The 26,056-nt window shown below is 36.9% G+C and overlaps 2 protein-coding genes across 10 annotated transcripts in view; both read left to right on the forward strand.

Annotated features, from left to right (window-relative positions):
- Positions 1-10,483, forward strand: part of slc12a7b (solute carrier family 12 member 7b) — a 64,264-nt gene extending 53,781 nt beyond the window's left edge. For 3 of the 9 annotated variants that reach the window (XM_077219215.1, XM_077219217.1, XM_077219222.1), the window contains exons 19-26: positions 979-1,145; positions 1,239-1,370; positions 2,178-2,285; positions 3,056-3,172; positions 3,769-3,944; positions 4,847-4,861; positions 6,041-6,174; positions 7,235-10,483. In XM_077219215.1, coding sequence (XP_077075330.1) covers positions 979-1,145; positions 1,239-1,370; positions 2,178-2,285; positions 3,056-3,172; positions 3,769-3,944; positions 4,847-4,861; positions 6,041-6,174; positions 7,235-7,326 — 941 coding nt within the window. In that variant the 3' untranslated portion in view covers positions 7,327-10,483. The remainder of the gene's footprint in view (positions 1-978; positions 1,146-1,238; positions 1,371-2,177; positions 2,286-3,055; positions 3,173-3,768; positions 3,945-4,846; positions 4,862-6,040; positions 6,175-7,234) is intronic. The other 6 variants (XM_077219216.1, XM_077219218.1, XM_077219219.1 and 3 more) reach the window with 3 other exon arrangements.
- A 3,909-nt stretch (positions 10,484-14,392) lies between these two features.
- gfod1 (glucose-fructose oxidoreductase domain containing 1) overlaps positions 14,393-26,056 on the forward strand; it is a 32,162-nt gene continuing 20,498 nt past the window's right edge. The window contains exon 1 of the mRNA XM_077219237.1: positions 14,393-15,206. Within this exon, the coding sequence (XP_077075352.1) occupies positions 14,876-15,206 (331 nt within the window). The 5' untranslated portion in view covers positions 14,393-14,875. The remainder of the gene's footprint in view (positions 15,207-26,056) is intronic.

Consider the following 26,056-nt stretch of genomic DNA (forward strand, 5'->3'; position numbering starts at 1 on the left):
CTTTACACACACACACACACACACTAGCTGCGTTTGCATGGACCCTTATAATCGGATTGACGGCTCAATCAGACTAAAAAACCTTCATGTAAACACCTTAATCGATCCGATTGGAATTTCGATCGGATTGAAAGGGGCGGTTTATTCCTTTTGCAATCCGATCCAATCCTTTTGCTGAACGAGCTGTTGTTCCTGTTTAATAAAGTGTCGTATAAATGAGTGTCCCGTCATTATAAAATCCTCATTTCTCAGCGTGTGTGAAGTGGAGCAGGACAACGTCACCAGTCCTCGTTCCAGACTCTCACACACAGACGAGGGGTTTTACTGCGTGATCAATATAAACAGCGGCACAACGGTTCATATGCTCATTGTCTCCAAATCATGACCAGAGATGCGTAAATATTAAGTCTGCTGTTTAAAACAAATAAAGAACCAATAGAGGAGAATAGTTATGTGTGAACAGCGGCGGTATATTCGTTCAGTGAGCTCATGTCAAAAAACCTATTCCGATTTGAAGCTTGTGCCATATAAATGCGCACATAAACCCGATTACTTGATTTATCGTTCATGTAAACAGCGTGTTCGGATTCATCAATCGGGTTGATTTCATTCAGATTGAACCAAAAGGTGTCTATGTAAACGTAGCCACTGTTTAACTGGGGAAGATGCTGAGAAAGAATATACATATAACTAGACTTGTAGGATTTCTTCCAACAACTTGCAACTAAGATCTCCGTGTAAACTCCAAAAATCTGTGAATCTTCGTGAATCTGAGAAGACGGTGACAGCGTGCACGTGCATATTATGTGTTTAGTCTATAGGTATGCACATTTGAATATAAATTATATAGATTGAATATAGATGTGCGCAGGCGCGTAGTCTTTCTTTACAAATTGACATCACCATATGATTGATTCACTTCCGTTGCAAAGATCATCAGTTATTAGTTAAGAGCCTGTTTGGTGTTTCTCTCCTCAGAGACGGTCCGAGAGACGACTGCCGCACATCTGGCTCTTCTGGTGGCCAAAAACGTGGACAGTTTCCCTCATCAGGAGCGTCTCAGTGAAGGAACCATCGACGTGTGGTGGATCGTTCATGATGGGGGCATGTTGATGCTTCTGCCCTTCTTACTGCGCCAGCACAAGGTTCGGCCCGGGACGAGCTGTGAATCACAGCGATTATGCTGTCAGTGTCAGTCATGGCATCTTTACATGCTCTTCTGTGTCTGTGTCTCTCAGGTGTGGAGGAAGTGCAAGATGCGCATCTTCACCGTGGCTCAGTTAGATGATAACAGCATCCAGATGAAGAAAGACCTGCAGATGTTCCTCTATCATCTCCGTCTGAACGCCGAGGTGGAGGTGGTGGAAATGGTGAGCAGATTCTGATGCAGATTTCTCCACACCAGGATCTAAAATTGGGTTTGCTGCACAGTTGGACTGGCATTTATTGTGATCTAAACTGATTTGATAAACATGCTGCAAATTTTTTTTATGATTATATTATATTTAATTAATTAATTTAATATATGAATAGAATGTTTGAATTTTTGTGTTGTACTTTATTATAACTATTCCAAATATGTATTATTGCTACTTAATATTGAATTATCTTATTATTATAAGTAGTTTTAGTTTTTCATTTACATTTTAATTTGTGTTGTTATTACAATTATTTCTTATGTTGCATAATATGGGAGTTATTTATATTTATTTTATATTAAAATAGTTTTTTTAATTTTTGTGTTAAATTATATTATTGCTACATAATATTGAATTATCTTTTAATTTTTTTGTTATTATTACTATTGTTATTAATATTATTAATCTAACATTTTAATATAATGTTATATATTTTGTGTTCTATTTATTTAAAATATAATTATGTATTTCTGCTGCCTAATATTGAATTATCTTATTATTTTAACATGCTTAAATATCATTTACCTGTTCTAATATAAAATGTACTTTTAATATATTACATATTAATATGTTAATAATAAATATGTTTTATTATTCAATAGTAATAATTCTGTCATAATTTATTAACTTAAACAAAGCTTTCATTTTTACAGGAAGCCTTTTGAGCTTTGTGTGTGGTTGATCATGTTTTAATGTTTATGTTGAGGTATCTCACTGCTGACACTGAGCCTGTGGTGTGTTTATGGTGTTGTTCTCCAGCATGACAGTGATATTTCAGCGTTCACCTACGAGAAGACTCTGGTGATGGAGCAGCGCTCTCAGATGCTGAAGCAGATGCAGCTGTCGAGGACTGAGCGCGAGCGAGAGGTGACGTTTCAGTCCACAACACCATCCGATTAATCAATTTACTCTGATGATATTTGCCTTTGCTATATTCATTATTACTACATCAGTGAATCTTGCCAAAACTATCAAGAAATGTCAAAATATGTACATATTTCACTCTAAAATCAAAAGAAAACATAATATATTATATATTGCATAAATATAGTCATTTGTTTTTTAAATTGTCACTGTATTTTCATGCTATATCTTGTAAACCAATGTCAGTAGACAACTGTAATATGGAAAAAAATCCATATATATATTATACATATCATATTATAGTATTAAGGAAATATATACAGAAAATGAAATGTGTATGTATATATGTATATATGTATGAATTTATATATATATATATATATATATATATAATGAAATTAAGCACATTTGTAAGTGTATATCATGTTAGTATTTATTATTAACTTAAATTTATAATACTACCGCAATACATTTTTATTATAATTTATGCTGATTTCAATTGGACCGGATGATATTATTTTGCATTACAGTAATAAAAACTGCTTAATTGTCATGAAAATAATGCAAAAAATCTTAATTGCCCTAAAAATAGGCAAAATATGGTTTCTTGTTTTTCATTTTGCGTTGACATTTCTTCATGACATTGAAGAAAGCGTCTGAGTTGCTGTGGTGAATGGTGTAAAGGACTGAGGATCGTGGCTATGGCACATGATTACAGTTGTGACTTGTGGTCCCTCTTTCATTTCTGCTGCTCTCTGGGAAACGCATGTCAGATTCAGAGCATCACGGATGAATCTCGTAGCTCTATTCGGAGGAAGAACCACAGCGGAGCTCACGGCTCAGGCCTCAATAACCAGAACAGCCAACTAGATGAGGAGAAACAAGAGGAGGTAGAGCATTCAAGACCACCGTCCCGGATCAAACACTTACAAGTGCAGAGCCAGAAGACCGCTAGATTCACACTGGTTTATGCATAGCATTAGCTTTAGCATTGGCTCTGTAGCTGTAACCGTGTGCTCCTCCCTTCAGAAACCTCTTCCCATCATGCATGTGTCCGTGACTTCATGCACGAGCATCTGTGAACTCTTGTGACCCCGCGTGATCGTCAATGACCCCTCTTTCCTTTCATACCTTGCGTTTCTCTGCATATAGCGTAAACTATAAATAAATATATGAAGAATGCATAAAAAAGGGTTCATATCGCATGTTAGCAGTCTGTATATTACAGACTAATGTAGTTGCATGTATGCAGCACACAAACTAAAACATTAATCTGATATGCTTTCTTTTGAATATAGATCTCACAATGTTCAGAGAAATGTATAATAATTTATCATTGTAAACTTTTTTGTTCACTTTAATGCATCTGAAAAACACTTTTTTTTTGTTCATCATGGGATTTTTTTGTTTGTTTGGAGACAATTTTTATTTGTTTTTTTTAGTAGTTAATATATTTGTTTAATCTGTGATTGTGATGACGCCACAGGCTCAGCTGATCCACGACAGAAACACAGCGTCTCACGCGGCGTTAAACGACAAGGCCGACGCGACGCCGGAGCGAGTCCACATGACCTGGACCAAAGAGAAGTTCTTCACCGAACGCAACCGCAACCGAGAGCACAACGCAAACATGGCCGTGCGAGACCTCTTCAACATGAAACCGTAAGTTCCAGCTCCACTGAACACACGTGCACAGCTCAAACACTGCATCACTGGAGCGTGTGGTTTAATACTTCATATGCTCAGATGAAAGTTTGATGCATGAGCAAACAAAAGCCCAGAGTCTTCTGGGTATTTAAAGGACACAGTCAGCATGGTGTGTGTGTGATGTCATGATCACAGTGTGTCATCATGTGTGACGGTCACGCTTTCATCATGTGTCTGTGTCTCTGTCTCTTCATAGATTCATATCTGGAAGACAGATTATATTGACATGTTTTTCATTTTTATATAATAGAGATAATTATATTCCTCTCAGTGACGTCCTCTCGAATGTTACTAATGAATCTCACAAAAACATCTGTAGATCATGATTCACAAATTCAAAAGATGTTATTTTTTGCATAAAGAAAACAATGATAATTTTAGGACCGTTAAGATTTGTTTGCATTGTGATGTTATTGTCATGACATTTAATATGACCTTTAGATGCTATTTCTAATAAATGTGCTCTTAAATATTTGTATCATTATTATTATTATTATTACATTTATTTAATTGTTTATTTGTATATTCATTACTTATTTATTTTATTCATCATGAATTTTACTATTTTTTTATTATCTTTATTTTATTATCTATTTTTGATAATTTCTTCTTTTTTTATTTCCTATTACTTTTTTAAATATTACCTCAAGGTTTATGTCTATACAGAACATCATTTTTGTTAAGACCCACATTTTCCTGTTATTTATTTGAGAATCATGATCTCAAAAAGAACGAGACACATAAATGTAATGTTCTGAGAATGTTAGTGCCGTCAGTGCCGGTGTTGATCTCTGAGTGTGTGTGTGTGAAGCGTCTAAGCCTGTCTCTGTTGTTCTGTCCTGTTTTCCTCTTTCTAGCGAATGGGAGAGTCTGTAAGTCACATTTCTCTGTACTGTAGCTGTGTCCGTCTTCATGTTTAAGAGCTGTCCCGTCTCATACCCTGCCGCACGCTGGATTATTCCAGCACATGTGTGTGTATGTGAGCTTCGCCATGTGTGTGTGCGTTTACATCCCAGCATTCCCTCTGCCCATCGCTGCTTGTCCTGAGAGATGCAGAAGCTCATGATGGATCTCTGCTGACGCCTGCGGGAAAACTTGTGCTTCATCTTCTCCTGTGTGCCTCAGATCATTTACATTTAATATTAATACATATACATATTAAAGCAGTTTTTATTAATAATAATAAAATATAAATAATGCAAATAAAAATAATAATGCAAGTAATAATAATAATTATTGTGTTTTACATACAGTAAAACTTTTATTTATTTTGTGAATATTGTGGTATATTTACTACAGTTAATGGAGTGGCATCATTATTAATATTTGCATTATTTATATTTTTTATATACAGTAAAAAAATATTTATTGTATATTCATTGTGGCATATTTGCTGCAGTAAATAGAGTGGCATCATTATTATTATTTGCTTTATTTTTATATACAGTAAAATGTATTATTTAGCAGTTCATACTGGCACAGGGTGGCGCTGAGGAGCACAAGTTTTTTCAACTGTATTTGTGATTTCATAATTCATGCTTTATTAAAGGCATGTGCATATGCTGTGCATGTCAAATCTATGTCAAAATGCGCACTAACCTCAAACGGCCTTTATTATATCACTAATATATAATATAAATGATGCTTGAATTACAGTGCATATATATTTATCATGCCATATTCAAGAGCTTTGCCAAGCTTTCATAACACACATTGCACAGCTGCTTGAAACAACCATCTCTGTTATACAGTTTAGCTTCATTATATACAAATATTATGATAACATTGATCAATCAGGATCAAATATCCCTCTGTGATAATAGAGTAATTTGCATTTGACTCTAGATGTCACTGTAAGCAATGGATATAAAGCTGTGCTTTGCAAACACTGAGTAGTAATGTATATACTAAATGTAGACTGAACATGAATACATGTTTGCTTTATTTGTCCCTGTACTTGATGTTGGCATGAATTTGAATCTTTATTAACATGATTGAGTCACATGGTCTGACTTGTATTTTTTGTCCCTCATCACATGACACTGAGACAGGAACCAGTCGAACGTGCGCTGCATGCACACAGCTGTCAAACTGAACGAGGTTGTGGTGAACAAGTCTCAGGGTGCACATCTGGTGCTCCTCAACATGCCTGGACCACCGAGGAACAGGGGCGGAGACGAAAACTGTATCCTCCTACAAACTCACATTTACAAAAGCATACCAAAAAATAGATTAGAAACAATTTTGTTAAAGGTATAGTTCACCCAAAAATCAATATTAGTCACTCGCAAGTTCCTGGACCCCAGTGACTTCTATAGTATGAAGAAATATATACTGGGGACCAGAAACTGTCTGGTTACCAACATTCTTCAAAATATCTTCTTTTGTGTTCAACAGAACAAAGAAAATGAACGGTGAGTAAATGATGACAGAATTTAAAATTTTAGGTGAACTATCCCTTTAAATGAAATAATAATGATTTAATAAAATTAAATTAAATTGAAAGCTAAACTGAACTGAAGCACTACAATTACTAATTGGAAATAAGAAATAAAACTGAAATAAAAATAAATTTAAATAAAAAAAAGAAAAATGAGAAAAGCACATAGCAAAATTACAAAAAAATTAACTAAAATTAAAATGAAAAGTTAATTTCAAATATTAATAAATATAGTATATACATTATACTAAAACAACACTGAATCCGATTTATTTATTTATTTCCATTTATTAATGTTATTTCCTTCTATTTCCATGTTTTTAGTTTTTTCAATTATTTGTTATATTTTACTGTATATATACGATTTAAAGTTTTAATCAACTAAATGCAGTGATATTTTTAATGCAGTTTATAGATATAGTTCTTTAAATTCTATGATTATGCCAACCACAAATGGCCTTAAACAAATGAACTATATTATTTGGAGAAAGGGTTCTTTATTTTTTATTATAACTCATATTGATTATTATTATCCAAAATGTAAGTATTTATTGGACATTACAGTTTTATAAAAACAATAAGCCTCTTAAGACTCTACATTAGTAAGATTTTAGTCATTAATCTTCATGTCCCCCGGTTTACTGGGGTAAAATCACTGTAATGCACGACCTTGAGAAGATTATTGCTTTATTTAAATCACTAATACTAAAAAATCTCTCTTATTATACACAGACATCTTCCCAGACGCATAATGTGGAGTATTAGCATGGAAAACATGTGTTTGTCCTTGACCGATGCGTCTCAGACATGGAGTTTATGGAGGTTATGATGGAGGGTCTCAACCGGGTCCTGTTGGTGCGCGGCGGTGGCCGAGAGGTCATCACCATATATTCATAAAGTGGATTGTGGCTCCACCGGCAGGAATTCTGTTTATTATTTTTTTTTTTCAGAGCAAAGCGGGCGTCATGAAAACCTAGAGGTTTTATAGCAGCGTCACGTCCAGCTGCGTTTTTATTAGGAGACACAGACATTTATGATCTCCTGAAGAGACTCAACGTGAAGCACATATGAAAGCGGAGAGACAATCCAAAACGACACTTTAATTTATGTTCATTTACTGTTTCCTCGTTTTCTTTTATTTGTTCGTACAATGCTAGTTTTATGTGTGTTTGTTGTGCATAATTTGCCCGTGGCAGTGGTTCTTTTGGTTTGGTTTTTCAAGATGTCGAAGGCTTTTCCAGGTGCGTGCGAATGATCCGATGGCTTTAGTTTGAAAGTATGAGCGTTTGGTAATGCCTGTTTAATATCGATTCATTCATAAAGTCCATCTGCACGTCTCCATCGTGAGCCTGCATTGCTTTTTTCATTTGTGGACTCTAGCTGCGACTCAAATTGTCGCTTGATACCCAAACTAACATCTATCTTCAGAGAGCCAGGCTAAGCGTTTTCCTGCGCCGCGCGGCTAATCCATATCCACGACCGCGTCTGATATCAAGGGAATGTTTGAGTTTTACACATTGGCTAATTTTCTCGCAGGCGATAGTGATGCGGAGCGCAGATGCTGAATGTGTCAGATGACGTTACTGACTTCATGATATGGAATGTGCAATAACTTTTTTGTTTTAATCAAGGCATCACTGTCCGAGCGTGACATCCACTGACCATGGGTTCTGTGTTATAAATGTTGAAATGTTTAATTCGAACAGCGCTGAAGGAGAATAGCCATAACGTTTGACCCGCGCTGCTCTCATTATTGAGTACTAAGGTTTGGTTTTGGCTCCATTTTGGCATGAATCTCTGAAATCAGTTTAATCCAGATGATTTCAGCTGTATTTGCACTTTTTAGTTATGTTTTAATTGTATGATAAAAACAGAAGGCACAGCTGACCCGTCCAGCACAACATTTGATCAGAACCAGCACTGCAACATCTCTTTCTCTCAGCAATAAACATGTTTTCTCATATGCTGGAACTAAATTTAAAAAGTGTCTGTCTTGACGTTCATGAAGTATGTTGAATTGTGTTGAGCGTAGACAAACCAACTTAACAAAACCGTCCAGTTAGCCTCAGCTATAGCAATCTACTGTATTCTCTTTAGCAACAGACGGTGAAGTGTGTTATTTCTGTTTGAGTGACACAAATGGCTCGACCAATGGAGTGACATTGGGGGCGGGGCTATCTGTTTTTGACCAATAGCAGATGGGAGGAGTAATTGACATTTGCTTGATTTTTTTTTTTAGAAGTTACTAGAGATGCGCGGATGGGCTATTATTTCTTCCGCAATCGCATCACAAAACTCATCATCCGTCCGCCATCCATCCTCACCAACGTTTTTGACCAATTTTCCCGCCCGCCATCCGCTGATACAAGGCGCTGCTGATGACAGCCGCGACACTAGAAACCGCCCGCCACCCGCCCAAATTAAATAAAAAAAATTTTTTTTGTCACGTCATCCGCCCGATCCATGGTTTATCCGCGGAGTCCGCGGCTATAACTGCCAACCGCGCATCTCTAGAAGTTACACACTTCACCTTAAAAGGGTTTAGGAATTATTGTGTTAAGACTCGGACAAATCACAGAGCAGTTTTACCCAGATTTACAACGTTTTATTTGTCCTGTTCTTTTTTGTTCCTATACACTGTGTTCTTACCAGTCGTGAGGCGCCTCATTGGTCCAAAATCACTGCATATTAAACAGCATATGTGTCCTGATTGGCTGTGATTTTGTTGAACTTGGTTCGGACAGTGTCACATGATGTAACATACACTACTGTTCGAAAGTTTGGGGTTAATACTTATTAATACTTTGATTCGGCAAAGATGCATTAAATCAAAAGTGACAGTAAAATCGGTTTAATGTCAAAAGATTCTATTTCAAATAAATGCTGTTGAAAGTTTAACTTTCTATCCATTAAAGAATCCTGAAAACAACTGTTTTAAACTGATAATCCTCATAAATGTTCCTTGAGCATCAAATCATCATATTGGAATTAGAATAGAATTTCTGAAGGATCATGTGACACTGAAGACTGGAGTAATGATGCTGAAAATTCAGTTTTGATCACAGGAATAAATTACATGTTAAAATATATTCTCATAGAAAACAGCTGTTTTACATTGTAATAATATTTCACTATTTTTACAGTATTTTTTATCAAATAAATGCAGCCTTGCTGAGCAGAAGAGACTTCAAAAACATTACAAATCTCACCAACCCCAAACTGTGGAACGCTTGTGTATATTGTGTGTCCTCTTGATCTGATGATTCAGAGTTTTTTTTTTGTGTGTGCCAAAAATATCTGATAAGAGACGGCATCAGGAGAAACGCTGAGAGCTGATGTGTGTTTCATCGTGAGGATCAGCAGCTTCAGGGTTTATATCCTGACAGTTTCTTTCAAACCTGTTAGCGGTGCAGTATTTGTTGCCAGGACATTATTACTGTATTTTTCTACAGTGTGTTGTGTTATAGAGGAGGCAGTGGATGTGGTTAGATCGTTTATCTGAAGATAGTTTCTGCACTGTTCATCTGTGGTCAATGTGTTTCCCTTTAGGAGAAATTGTGTATTTTAGGACGGGATATTGTGTAAAATTGCTTTTTAAATTGTGTTTATTTTATGATATTTTTGGTGGTCATTTCTTTTACTTATTCAACATGCCATAGTTTTCCATCTGAGTTCTTTGTAAACTGGAAATTGTAAGGCTTTTTTCCTCATCAAAAGGACCTGGAGGTTATTGAACGGATTCATACAAATGTACAGTTACATATTTTATTTTCTGTCCTTTCAGACACCAAAGATACACTAAGGTTTTCGTGTCATCTGTGATGAGGTACAAATAACCTCACTGAGAGATGTAGATCGAAATGTAAAAACCAAAATAAAATAACAGCTGAAGAGCAGTGGATGGTGATGATGATGATGATGATGGTGATGATGATGATGATGATGATGATGATGATGACTGGTTGAAACACCCTCTAAAACAAAACTGGGAGTTTCTCATGTAGTTTGTTTAATAATAAACCGACCCACTCGGAAACTGTGGATTTACATATAATTTTAAATGTATTGTAATATTTTATATATTCCAAAACTCTGAGATCACAAGTGAAAATACAGCTGTTTTGCATTTAATACATGTTTCCATTACAATGATATTATCAGTATTGCGCTTTGAGTGAAAATAGAATTGAATAAAAATAAATAAAATTTATATTTATATAGAATTGTATATATTCTATATTTTAAATTCTATATATATATATATATAAACATTTTATATAGAAATGTATTATATATATATATAATTAACCAAAAGTATATAAATTATGTATATAGAACTATGTATATATATATTCATATATATATATATATATACTGTATATAATTAACAAAAAGTATATACATTATGTATATATATATGTATATATATTCAATTTAATATTGTTTTATATATACATTATATATAAAAATATTATAATATTATATATATATATTATAATTTTTATATACTGTAATTTACATCACAACATTGTTTAAAACTTTGTTTATTTCCATGATTTGATTTTGAAAACTGCAGGTTTTCAGTGTGGTCTCAGATTTTCGAGTACTTTCAGCCGAGTTTAACATCTTTTTTACATGTTTAAATCCATGTTTTTCTCTAAAATCAGCAGTAAACATGTGCGAGCTGCATCTTCTGGATCACTCCATGTCTTCTTCCTCAGTGTGTGTGAGGGTTTCACTCGCAACAGTGTTGTACCATGGGTCATGCTTTTTTTTTTTTTGTTGTTTTTTAGTAAGAATCATCTGTCATTTCAGATCTCCATCTGTTTGAAAGAAGACCACAGGTGTGTGTGTGTGTGTGTGTGTGTGTGTGTGTGTGTGTGCGTGCGTGCGTGCGTGCGTGCGCGCGCGTGTGAGGTGTTTTCTCCATGAAGCTGATCTCAGGTCAGGTTTGGTGCTGTTTGCTGAAAGTTATAAACTGATCTGAGATCTGTGGAACTGTGTGAGCTGCTGTTGATCTGAGGCCGTGGACCGTCACACACTCTCTGTCTGGAGGAGGACGTTACTCATGAGTGTGTAGTGAAGGATCTCCCTTTACGTGAAACACGTACATCGGAGTAATTTAAATAAAAGTGCTTTACACTTTATAATCAGGATGTGATTGATCTATTGATGCACAGGAACAGGAAGTGGATCCAGGAATGGTGTAATGACTGGAATGTTGTGTTGGTGAGAGATTAGAAATGTCATGCACTGACATGCTAAACCTCTTCTAAAATTTTTTTTGGTAACACTTTACAATAAGGTTCATTAACATGAACTTACAATGAGCAATACATTGGTTACTATATTTGCTAATCTTTGTTAATGTTAGTTAATAAAAATACAGCTGTTCATTGTTTGTTCAAGTTAGTTCACAGTGCATTAATGTTAACACGATTTTAAAGTATTAGTAAATGTTGAAATTAACAAGGATTAATAAATGCTGTAAGTGCAGTTCATTATTGGTTCGTGTTAACTAATGTAGTTAACTAATCTTAATGAACCTTATTGTAAAGTGTAAGGCAACCTAAAAACAGTAACGCAACCTAAAAACAGCGATTTAGAAATGTTGCAAAACAAAATTGTGAGCAGTTACAGCTCTTCAAATATAGTTTTCAAATATGTATATAGAATATATGAAAAGCGTGGTTTGCATGTATCAAACACCAGGTGGCGCTTTAAAACTTTGCCTGATAAACCGACATGAGAGTGTGTTCAGTGTCTTGATTCAGTAAACGAACAGTTATTCTCTATTCAAATGCATTCATTGACCTTTGCTGGTCCGAGGTCAAGAGACATCAGCCGAATCAATATTTGTTCTTCGGTTCGTTTGGTTTCAGGACACATGAATAAACAATGTGAAACATGCTCTTCACTCACAAACAAACCATCTTATTATTAGAGAATAGCTGTTTAATTCTAACAGGATTTATTCCAAATTATGATTCTATTAGAATGGTTACACTTTATTTTAAGGTGTCATTGTTTTAGTGTAATTATACATTTAAGTATGAGTAATAATAATTAACTATAGGGTTATGGTTATGATTCGGGTGTGGTTCAGGTTAGTTGATTGTATCAAGCTCAATTTATAATTACTCTACTAACTACATGTAACGTGTTTAACAAAGACACTGTTACTAAATTATTTTATTGTGATCTTTTTCTAAAGGAAATGTCCACCTTACAATTCAGCAATATTCTGAATTATCAGTAGAAATATAAAAAAATAATAGCAACACTTTACAATAAGGTTCATTAGATTACATTAGTTAATGTATTTACTAACATGAACTAACAACAAGCAATACATTTAATACAGTGTTTATTAATCTTTGTTAATGTTAGTTAATAAAATCCAGCTGCTCATTGTTTGTTCATGTTAGTTCACAATGCATTTGATTTTAACCTTTCAACCTTTGATTTTAATAATGTATTAGTAAATGTTGAAATTAATATTAACTAAGATTAATAAATGCTGTAAGTATTGTTCATTCTTAGTTCTTGTTAACTAATGTGAACTAATGAGCCTTATTGTAAAGTGTTACCATAATAATTAACCAAGGAGAGTTGCTGTGTTATACCAGAATGATCATATTCCTCTCCCAGATTCCAGTGTGTTTTGGGGTGTGTGTTCACATGTAGGCCTACGTCACATGATCAGATCAGAGACACAAGCGTCTGATGAAATCATCATCACAGACAAACTTACTGACTGGAAAACGTTTGACAAATACAGTTTAATACTGCATAATCTACACTGTTTCCCTCACTTTTTACTATGCATTTGTATTCTTTCAATTAATGCAACATTTACAATAGAATTTTCATTTACAATAGAACATTCACCTAATATTTTAGAACACAAATTCTGTTTGAACTCTTCTTATGAGGTGATCAGAAAGGTTGTAAGTACAGCGTACTGTGTTTCTGAATCAGTGTCACTCATCATCCTCCATTCCATAAGCAAGTTTATGAACATGCAAAAAAAACAAAAAACACCAGCACCAGAAACAATGCAGTTATTGACTCACTACTGTACTTTCCATCTGAATATTGACTCATGCTCAGACCAAATTTGAGCACATCATGATGATGGGGAAGGTTTGAACTTCCTTTGGAAACAATGATGTAGTGATGATTGCAATGGTGCAATGTTTATTCTTAAGATAGCCTATGTTATTCTTAAGCAGTGACATATTAAATATCTTAATATGACACACAATTTAACCCTTGTCACTCCTGGGTCTCCCCTTATTGTCTTCTATGCCCTTTATTAAATGATTTTTAAAATAACAGTGATTCATTTGTCATCTTCTCACTGGGTTTCTGTTCACTGCAGTCACTGTCTCCCGCTGTGAGCAAAAGAGCTGTATGCATAATTACACAGCTAGGCTTTGCTTATGAATATTTAGCATTTAAAGGGATAGTTTACCTAAAAAATTAAATTCTGTCTTAACTTTCTCACCCTCATGTTGTCCCAATGCTGAATAAGATTCTTTCTTCTGCTGAACAGAAAATAATATATTTTGAATAATGTTGGTAACCAGACAGTAGAATTCCATAGTAGGAATAAAAATTCTATTGAAGTCAATGCCTACCATCAACTGTCTGGTTAACAACATTCTTCAAAATATCATCTTTTGTGTTCAACAGAAGAAATAATCTTATACAGCACTGGAACAACATGAGGGTTAAAAAATTATGACAACATTTTTTTTTTTTTGGGTGAACTAACCCTTTAAGCATGCTGAAGTTGCTTGGTAACCCTCTCAGCGTCCTATTACGCAACATAATTAATATTCATAAAGCACGCCTTCACCGCCGTAGGATTCGCCATCTAACCCAGCGCCCACCTGCAGACGAGCCAATCAGAACGTACTCTTTATCTAACGTCAGGCAGCGTTATTAATATTCACGCACCACGCCTTCGCCATAGTAGGATCGGTGTAGTCTCTCCCGTGGTGAAGGGGTTAACGGGGAGTTAACGCGCCCGCAGTGGACCAGATGATCGCAATATTGATAGCGAGAGGTGCGGAGACGCTACAACGCTTCTCGGAGACACATTTTACCAATGTTATTTGGATTTAATTTGCATCGGCAGTGATACGTTCGCGTCTTTTTGGATGATACAGAGCGGACGCGACGCGTCGGGCTGATATCGAAGCGGATACAAATCCATTTGTGAATATAATATTATATCATCATCGCGTATATTCAGACTAGGGAGCGTTTACAAATGTGCAGACGCGGGTCTCAGTGTGCAGGAGGAGGAGGATGATTTTGAGGAAGATGAATCCATCTCACCTTTTTCATTTGAATGAATAGTTATTGATTACTCTAGTTTACAGTAGGTTGAATACAGGGAGGAGTATCCCGAAGGCGCAATGTTCATAGTTGATGGATGCACTCTGCTCAGGCTCGAACCTGCACCCACCGGGTCTCCCGCTTCAGGTGTGTGAGCATCACTCACTCATCCGTCATGTTGCCTGGGGTGGGTGTGTTCGGCACAAGTCTGACGGCCCGGGTCATCATCCCTCTTCTGAAGAGCGAGGGCTTCTCGGTGAAGGCGCTGTGGGGTCGCACGCAGGAGGAGGCGGAGGAGCTCGCGCGCGACATGGACGTGCCCTTCTACACTAACCGGATCGATGACGTGCTTCTGCATCAGGATGTGGATCTGGTGTGCATTAACCTTCCGCCACCGCTCACGACACAGATCGCCGTCAAGACACTGGGTGAGGGACACTCAGATGATGGAAGCTTGTTTTGTGTAAAAAAAAAAAAAAATCAATCTGAGTTTATATCTTACATTAAGGAGAGTTTTTCAGAACCAACATGAATGTATTGCAGATATCATTAATTCAAGATTTTAAAGTAGCCTACAACATAATTTGAGATTTTATTCTGATTAAAGGCGAATCAGAATGTCAAATCCTGACTGGAGACAGGAGGAGCTGGGGAGGGAGGAGGGTAATTAAATGGCTGCTGATAATACTGAAGAAACTTATATATGATGCTGTGATAGGCCTCGTATTCCTATAGGTAGACGTGTATCAGCTGAGAGTCATTAATGCGAGCTTGACTAACGTGACCTGCCAGAACTGACATTAGTCGAGCTCACATTATATGTAAACTCTTATATGTAAACGCTTATATATAAACTCAGAATTCCAAGAAACGAAAAGAATTCTGAAAAAACGTCAAAATTGCGAGATGTAAAGTCGGAATACAGAAAAACGCCAAAATTGCGCCAAATGTCAAAAATTACAAGATGTATACTCAGAATTCCGGGAAACGTCAAATTAGATATAAATTTGCAATTGTGTGAAAGAAGTCTGAATTGTGAGATGAAAGTTGCAATAATCTTTTTATTCTCTGGTGGAGACAAGCTGCTCTTTAGATTTCATAGATGTGTTGGTGATGTTTTACTGTACACAGCATGTGAAATACCACTGTTCTGTATCTAATATGCTTCTTGTGGATGAATTGCTCAATGTTCCTCTGATGGTTCTCATGAAGGAGAGCGCGTGTTAGATCATGTTTCTATCAGCTTAGGTGTGGCTTTCATATATGACTATTTCAGAAAACAGAAAACTGACTTGCATCACCATTGCATCAGAATTGTGTTTTCTGTTTAGGAAAGCTCCATTGAGAAACAGTGTTTCAAGACTGAACCATCGCTTTATTACAAAGTCTGAAGCAGCTCACGATACTCACATTCAGTGTAAAAAGAGCTTAAAGAAGTTTGTTTTCATGGGTTCATCTTTTTTTGAACTCTATTGCAAATGGACTTATTGAAAAAATATCTTTAGTATCTAGACAGCAGTGAAATGAAATAATAGCAAATTTCTCGAAATAAAAAGACTGAGAAGAGTTTTCAGCAATGTCAGATATCTCTATGAACTCAAACATTTCTCATCAAATGTGGAGCTACTCCACATTCATTTATTTTGATGTCTCTATACACTTACTGGACGACGACTAGTGACTCAATTGTGTTTTATTCTCCTAAGAAACTTTAGATGAAACATCTAAGATGAAATTGATGCTCAGGATTTGTGTTTTCACTGTTACGTCTCCTGAGCTGTGAAAGAACATCTCAGAGCAGTAATATTGTCCTCTGAGGAAGTGATGCGTGTGTTCATGATCTTCCAGAGGTCAGAGCGAGTGTGTTCATGATCTTCCAGAGGTCAGAGCGAGTGTGTTCACGATCTTCCAGAGGTCAGAGCGAGTGTGTTCGTGATCTTCCAGAGGACAGAGCGAGTGTGTTCGTGATCTTCCAGAGGTCAGAGCGAGTGTGTTCGTGATCTTCCAGGGGTCAGAGCGAGTGTGTTCGTGATCTTCCAGGGGTCAGAGCGAGTGTGTTCGTGAGTTCGTGATCTTCCAGGGGTCAGAGCGAGTGTGTTCGTGATCTTCCAGGGGTCAGAGCGAGTGTGTTCGTGATCTTCCAGAGGTCAGAGCGAGTGTGTTCATGATCTTCCAGAGGTCAGAGTGAGTGTGTTCATGATCTTCCAGAGGTCAGAGCGAGTGTGTTCATGATCTTCCAGGGGTCAGAGCGAGTGTGTTCGTGATCTTCCAGAGGTCAGAGCGAGTGTGTTCGTGATCTTCCAGAGGACAGAGCGAGTGTGTTCGTGATCTTCCGGAGGTCAGAGCGAGTGTGTTCGTGATCTTCCGGAGGTCAGAGCGAGTGTGTTCGGGATCTTCCGGAGGTCAGAGCGAGTGTGTTCGTGATCTTCCGGAGGTCAGAGCGAGTGTGTTCATGATCTTCAAGAGGTCAGAGCGAGTGTGTTCATGATCTTCCGGAGGTCAGAGCGAGTGTGTTCGTGATCTTCCCGAGGTCAGAGCGAGTGTGTTCATGATCTTCCAGAGGTCAGAGCGAGGTTGTTCATGATCTTCCGGAGGTCAGAGCGAGTGTATTCGTATCTTCCAGAGGTCAGAGCGAGTGTGTTCTTGATCTTCCAGAGGTCAGAGCGAGTGTGTTCATGATCTTCCAGAGGTCAGAGCGAGTGTGTTCATGATCTTCCAGAGGTCAGAGCGAGGTTGTTCATGATCTTCCGGAGGTCAGAGCGAGTGTATTCGTATCTTCCAGAGGTCAGAGCGAGTGTGTTCTTGATCTTCCAGAGGTCAGAGCGAGTGTGTTCTTGATCTTCCAGAGGTCAGAGCGAGTGTGTTCATGATCTTCCAGAGGTCAGAGCGAGTGTGTTCGTGATCTTCCGGAGGTCAGAGCGAGTGTGTTCGGGATCTTCCGGAGGTCAGAGCGAGTGTGTTCGTGATCTTCCGGAGGTCAGAGCGAGTGTGTTCATGATCTTCAAGAGGTCAGAGCGAGTGTGTTCATGATCTTCCGGAGGTCAGAGCGAGTGTGTTCGTGATCTTCCCGAGGTCAGAGCGAGTGTGTTCATGATCTTCCAGAGGTCAGAGCGAGGTTGTTCATGATCTTCCGGAGGTCAGAGCGAGTGTATACGTATCTTCCAGAGGTCAGAGCGAGTGTGTTCTTGATCTTCCAGAGGTCAGAGCGAGTGTGTTCATGATCTTCCAGAGGTCAGAGCGAGTGTGTTCATGATCTTCCAGAGGTCAGAGCGAGTGTGTTCATGATCTTCCCGAGGTCAGAGCGAGTGTGTTCATGATCTTCCAGAGGTCAGAGCGAGTGTGTTCATGATCTTCCAGAGGTCAGAGCGAGGTTGTTCATGATCTTCCGGAGGTCAGAGCGAGTGTATTCGTATCTTCCAGAGGTCAGAGCGAGTGTGTTCTTGATCTTCCAGGGGTCAGAGCGAGTGTGTTCGTGATCTTCCAGAGGTCAGAGCGAGTGTGTTCGCGATCTTCCAGGGGTCAGAGCGAGTGTGTTCATGATCTTCCAGAGGTCAGAGCGAGTGTGTTCGTGATCTTCCAGGGGTCAGAGCGAGTGTGTTCGTGATCTTCCAGGGGTCAGAGCGAGTGTGTTCGTGATCTTCCAGAGGTCAGAGCGAGTGTGTTCGTGATCTTCCAGAGGTCAGAGCGAGTGTGTTCGTGATCTTCCAGAGGTCAGAGCGAGTGTGTTCGCGATCTTCCAGGGGTCAGAGCGAGTGTGTTCGTGATCTTCCAGGGGTCAGAGCGAGTGTGTTCATGATCTTCCAGGGGTCAGAGCGAGTGTGTTCGTGATCTTCCAGGGGTCAGAGCGAGTGTGTTCGTGATCTTCCAGGGGTCAGAGCGAGTGTGTTCATGATCTTCCAGGGGTCAGAGCGAGTGTGTTCATGATCTTCCAGGGGTCAGAGCGAGTGTGTTCGTGATCTTCCAGGGGTCAGAGCGAGTGTGTTCGTGATCTTCCAGGGGTCAGAGCGAATGTGTTCGTGATCTTCCAGGGGTCAGAGCGAGTGTGTTCATGATCTTCCAGGGGTCAGAGCGAGTGTGTTCGTGATCTTCCAGAGGTCAGAGCAAGTGTGTTCGTGATCTTCCAGGGGTCAGAGCGAGTGTGTTCGTGATCTTCCAGGGGTCAGAGCGAGTGTGTTCGTGATCTTCCAGGGGTCAGAGCGAGTGTGTTCGTGATCTTCCAGGGGTCAGAGCGAGTGTGTTCGTGATCTTCCAGGGGTCAGAGCGAGTGTGTTCGTGATCTTCCAGGGGTCAGAGCGAGTGTGTTCGTGATCTTCCAGGGGTCAGAGCGAGTGTGTTCGTGATCTTCCAGGGGTCAGAGCGAGTGTGTTCGTGATCTTCCAGGGGTCAGAGCGAGTGTGTTCGTGATCTTCCAGGGGTCAGAGCGAGTGTGTTCCTGATCTTCCAGGGGTCAGAGCGAGTGTGTTCATGATCTTCCAGGGGTCAGAGCGAGTGTGTTCGTGATCTTCCAGGGGTCAGAGCGAGTGTGTTCGTGATCTTCCAGGGGTCAGAGCGAGTGTGTTCATGATCTTCCAGGGGTCAGAGCGAGTGTGTTCGTGATCTTCCAGAGGTCAGAGCAAGTGTGTTCGTGATCTTCCAGGGGTCAGAGCGAGTGTGTTCGTGATCTTCCAGAGGTCAGAGCGAGTGTGTTCATGATCTTCCAGGGGTCAGAGCGAGTGTGTTCGTGATCTTCCAGGGGTCAGAGCGAGTGTGTTCGTGATCTTCCAGGGGTCAGAGCGAGTGTGTTCGTGATCTTCCAGGGGTCAGAGCGAGTGTGTTCATGATCTTCCAGGGGTCAGAGCGAGTGTGTTCGTGATCTTCCAGAGGTCAGAGCGAGTGTGTTCGTGATCTTCCAGAGGTCAGAGTGAGTGTGTTCATGATCTTCCAGAGGTCAGAGCGAGTGTGTTCGTTTCTTCAGAGCATCTCCGGCGTGTGTTTTGCTTCTGGAGTGTGTAGTTTAGTCAGTAGAGACGGGCAGACTGACGTTTGCAGGTGTCCAATAACAATCAGGAATAATCTGAGGAATTATTCATCTCTGAGGACCGTGACCCCAAAATAACCTCAGACGGGAACCATCAACAGATTGGGTTATTATCCGCGCCTATTATTTTGGCTAGTCTTTCCATGTTGAAATCCCTATATTTAGCACTACATAGCATACAATCAGTATTATATAGATTATAGTGAGCCTGAGTGTTGTAGGTGGTTGCTAGTTGCCTTAAATAAACGAGTAAATGAGAGAAATATTGTTGCTGTTTCCTCTTACTAATAGCAGTGTTGTCATACTTGTCAGGTCATGTGACCTCGGCTGTTACTCAAGTCAGGTTAGTCACATTCACATCATGGAAACTACATAGCTGTGATTTACCATGATAAGACACTCATAATATGAAGATTGTTTATCTATAGAGTTCATTACGATCATAAAATCACGTCACGCAAGTTTCCACATGCTGATATTGAACATGTTTACCTTGTGCTTTTAAAAGCCTTCTCGTAAAGCGAGTAGACAGGGTTTTTCTGGCCTGTTATGTTGTAGGATTAGTTAGCACTTAAAGTTTACCTTGGTCAAGTTGTGAAATGTGTCAATAAAGGAGGCAAAAGAGCATTGTGGGAGTTCAGCTCTAAGTAAACATGTACTTTAGAGTAAATATTTGAGTTGTGCTTGTTTCAATGTGTTCCAGCTAATCCGTTTAAGAATATGATTGATTTTTCTCCTCTTTATCTCATTAAGATAATGTTAAAGCAAGGACAGAGGATCTACTGGCGCACACATATGAGCTTTGTTCCAAAACCTAGTGTACTGCCTACCTAGGCAACATTATATATATAAAACATTATATTATTTTTCCTAGTAATCTTAGGGCTGCGCAATCTGGGGGAAAATCTAATTGTGATTGCATATATTTTTATTACTTTTTTTTTAAAAAGTATTTATTAAATACTTTTTCATTTATAGTAAATGTTATAATTGTAATATTTCATATTTTGTATAATAATAATTATTATTATTATTAATATTATTTTCACAAAATAAAAATATTATACAAAATATGAAATATTACAATTATGTTTACTACAGATTTTTAAAAAAGTATTTAAGAAAAGATGTTTTGTAAGTTATCTAGCTGAAGGTTTTTCATGCGTTTACAGTATGTTTTCCTGTATTTTTCATGCATTTCAACTCTTAAGTTTGCACTGGATTCAGATTTGTATTTTATGAAAAAAATTATTATTATTATCCATTTTTCATGTTGGCATTTAATCAGAACTTGTGCACACGTTCGTCGTCTTTAGTCTGAAGAGAAAAGAAAATGAGTGACAGTGACCTCAGTTCGTCCTCCATTTTGGCTGTTGAATAATGTGGCAGTGCTGTCCTCAATCAGGTCCTCTTCTCCTCTGCTGGCTCTTAGCGTTTCACGAACTGCGGGTTATGAAAGCGTGATTTGCCACTCGACTCCAGTGGAATACATTAGCATCTGCAGCGCGTCTGTTCCTGCTGGGTTTACAGAAACTTCTGTCTGTCCTGATGCTCACACTATTCCCCTTAGGCCTTTATTATTGCTTTCTAAGGGCTTATCATTTATAATCTGACATGGATGAAAATGAGGCTGTGAGGGAAAGACGTGCAGGTCGTTTAAAATGTTATAATGTTGTATATCTTTCTTGGTCTTGTTCTTTCGATCAGAAATGCATCTTTCCAGAAAAATCCCAAAGGTTTGGTCTTTGAAAGTTAAACATGATGTTGGACAACTTTTGAACACATAATGCATGTTACAAACACCCACAACAACAACTAAACATGGCAGTATCATGGCAGACATGGCTAGTCACTAGTTTATAATATCTAATATGTTCTGAAGCTCGAGCCAGTGAAAGTGTTGTGTTGTAGAGCTGTGGAAACTAATGGAGATCTACATGAGAGCAGTGTGTCCTTCAGTTGTGATTTGTCCCGTCTGATGTGTGTGTGTGTGTGTGTGTGTGTGTGTGTGTGTGTGTGTGTGTGTGTGTGTGTGTGTGTGTGTGTGTGTGTCGGATGTCAGACTGGCTTCGGTCCACGGCTCACACACTCTTGCTCATCTGTGTGAACTGCAGGGACGGTCTAGGAATAGACGAGTTCCTGACGGTGTTTCAGTTCAGGACTAATTGACTGTTTCAAAAACACAAGAGATGTCACAGCTGTGTGTGTGTGTGTGTGTGTGTGTGTGTGTGTGTGTGTGTGTAGAGCCCTGTTACATTTATTCCCACATAATTACATTCTTTTATTAGTATTTTTTTCGCAAATACCATTTTTTTCTTTTACATTTTTCTAGATTCCATTTTTTTTGTGTTAACTTTTCTAGGTTTAATTTTAATGGTTAAATTAAATTTTAGCAATCAAAGGCATGTCTAATTAATAGTAAACGTATATGTTTAAGAACTATTTAACAGTAATTGGTTAAAACAGACTTTATAAGTATGACTAATTCATTAAAATCAAGAAACTTTTAGAATATTACAATAAATTATTAAAAGTTTAACAAATTAAATTAAGGCCCTTTCATTTTTTATTGATTTATTTTTTACATTTTCTCGATTCTGTTTTAATTATTCAAAAAGCATGAATGACTTAATAAAACTTTAACAATTTATTCAAACTCTTGCAATAATTGTGCCCTATGAAATGTTTTATTGTTTTCATAACTTTTTCTAAATTAATATTATAATATCAATTTATTATCAAAAATGGTTGTAATCAAATGAAGGTGTAAAACATGAACAATTTCATTAATCTTTTAAAATGTAATCAAGTGAAAATGCATCACTTCCTTTATTTTTTGCTGCACAATACTGTTAAAATTAAAACATATTTTAATATAATATTTAATATTATATTAATAGTGATATTATTTAAAAAATAAATTTTTAATAATTCAAGTGAAGTACACTCTATTGCATATTTCTATCACAATTTCTTCAAGTTAAGCCAAACTCTTATTTTGACATGTTGAGTTGTGATATATCTGTGATGACTGATGTCTGTCACTGAAAGCGTCCGTCTGAGACTCCCGTTCCCATGCTCCCGCTGAATGCCACACTTGTTTCGGGAGTCCCCCGACCCGACACCGTAAGCTTCTGCTCCACTATAGACATGCTAATGTGAGCTGGAAGAGTGACTGCGAGAGAAACACACTCTGAGTCCTGTGAAATTCTCTTTGTTGGCTGAAACTCATTCAGTCTGCATTCCTGAGCATCTGTGTGGACGCAGGAGACGCTCTCCTCACACACTCGTATAAGCACGACTTAACTTCACACTAGTGAACTGGAGCGTGTGTGTGTGCGGCTCACACGATGCATTTCAGCTTGTGACACTCAGTAAATCAAGGCTTTATAGGCAAGGTGTGCATATACTTGATATTCCCATTGCCTGGCACTCGGAAGATGTTTTATTAGGAAGCAAAATGGTAATTCTGCAAGTGTTTGGTTGTTAGTATAATTGTGTCGTAGCAAACGCTGGAGGATAAATGATATGTAACACTAGAGATTATATTTCAGGTGTATGATCATCAACAGAATAACTGACTCTGTAAACGGTTTCATGCAATCTTTTATTTAGTTAAAATGTAATGTTATTCATGATTCACATATATGTCTGTGTGTCCTTGTTCAAGTGATGTCATACTAAAATAATAATAAAAAAAAATGTTACTTCAAGTAAAATAAACATTTCACTGAAATAAATAAAAATAATTCATCCAAATAAAATGTAAACTTATTTATTTCAGCCATTTTTTTAATCATGAATCCAGAAAAAATAGACAACACAGAATTTCTGAAAATACATTTAATAGGGCCCTATTATTGTAAAAACTTAAATTATTAAACTGTTAAAATAAAATTTTTGTTCAAAATTTGTTTAAACAATCCGGAAAAATGGAAAACATGGAATTTGGGTTTAAAATAATAATAATAATAATAATAATTTTTAAAAAATGGCAAACACACACAACAAAATTACTAAAACTAAAATGAAAACAGAAAATATAAAAATGAATTCAAACTAATAATAAAAACTGTAATAGTGTCTCAGTGATGTTAAAATAACGCTGATGTTGAGGCAATAACGTAGTCAGTGTAACACACAGATATTGAGTAAAACAGGCATTTTTAATGTCACTGAAAGCACAGGTTTGATGTAGAGGAGCCACATGCGATCTCACTTCCTGTGGTTTGTGACTACATCCTGTCCTCGAGCCTGGAGAAGGGTCTGTGTGTGGGTGGACTCATACCTTTTCATAAATGCTTAAAGTCGTTCTGCTATCCTGGTGATATGGTGTGATGTCACAGGAAGTGAGAAACAGGAAGTGCTCAGTGGTGAGCTGGTAATGTGAAGAGCAGACTCAGAATGCTGTCATGTCTTCAGGCAAGAAGGTCAAACCACAATATCTGATAACATCCTTCCTTTTCACAGCAGTGCTTTTTAAGGAAGTTATGCAAAAATGGAAAAAGACTCGTTTTATTTTGCATTCAAAATATAAAATTACAAAATATTATGCACCCCTATTTATTGTTTTGCATTATAATAAATGCATATTTGTAATGTTTTAAAATCTAGAAACAATTTGTTAAAGTTGAATTGTATTGTGAGTTCAGTAAAGAACAGATGGCTTATGATTTGCATTAATATATACTCTGTCATTATCATGGCGATTGTGTTTTTCTCTCTTTACTCCAGCAATTTAATCTTTCAGGCTTTTAATATCACTAAATAGCCCATACTTGTTCATGATATATGCTCTTTCTTGCGCTATAATAGCATAAGATTACTATTTCTGCACTATGCAGTATGCATACTAGGTGCAGTATATGCATATGAGGTCATATATGTATGTGTACTAGGTGCATGTAAATCAAGAGGTCATGTGAGTACAAACTGAATGAAATACTCCAGTTTGGAATTGAATACCAGCTCGACTTACTAAAGACTGCGCAGTATTCAGATATTAAACTAGTATTTTATATCTATAACAGCCAAACGTTTCAATTCTACGCTAATTTGTTGTCACATCACCTAATTTACATGCATTTAAATTCCATTTAAATTCCATTCCATATTCCATTCCATTCCAGAAATTCCATTCCATATTTATATATTTCTACATTTACCCATTCCATATTTATATATTTCTACATTTACCCATTCCATATTTATATATTTCTACATTTACCCATTCCATATTTATATATTTCTACATTTACCCATTCCATATTTATATATTTCTACATTTACCCATTCCATATTTATATATTTCTACATTTACCCAGTCCATATTTATATATTTCTACATTTACCCAGTCCATATTTATTTATATATTTCTACATTTACCCATTCCATATTTATATATTTCTACATTTACCCATTCCATATTTATATATTTCTACATTTACCCATTCCATATTTATATATTTCTACATTTACCCAGTCCATATTTATATATTTCTACATTTACCCATTCCATATTTATATATTTCTACATTTACCCATTCCATATTTATATATTTCTACATTTACCCATTCCATATTTATATATTTCTACATTTACCAATTCCATATTTATATATTTCTACATTTACCCATTCCATATTTATATATTTCTACATTTACCCATTCCATATTTATATATTTCTACATTTACCCAGTCCATATTTATATATTTCTACATTTACCAATTCCATATTTATATATTTCTACATTTACCCATTCCATATTTATATATTTCTACATTTACCCAGTCCATATTTATATATTTCTACATTTACCCATTCCATATTTATATATTTCTACATTTACCCATTCCATATTTATATATTTCTACATTTACCCATTCCATATTTATATATTTCTACATTTACCCATTCCATATTTATATATTTCTACATTTACCCATTCCATATTTATATATTTCTACATTTACCCATTCCATATTTATTTATATATTTCTACATTTACCCATTCCATATTTATATATTTCTACATTTACCCATTCCATATTTATATATTTCTACATTTACCCATTCCATATTTATTTATATATTTCTACATTTACCCATTCCATATTTATATATTTCTACATTTACCCATTCCATATTTATATATTTATACATTTACCCATTCCATATTTATATATTTCTACATTTACCCAGTCCATATTTATATATTTCTACATTTACCCATTCCATATTTATATATTTCTACATTTA

The sequence above is a fragment of the Siphateles boraxobius genome, unplaced genomic scaffold (assembly GCF_051911475.1).
Source record: "Siphateles boraxobius isolate OS27281-9 unplaced genomic scaffold, OSU_SipBor_1 12, whole genome shotgun sequence".
NCBI lineage: Eukaryota > Metazoa > Chordata > Actinopteri > Cypriniformes > Leuciscidae > Siphateles > Siphateles boraxobius.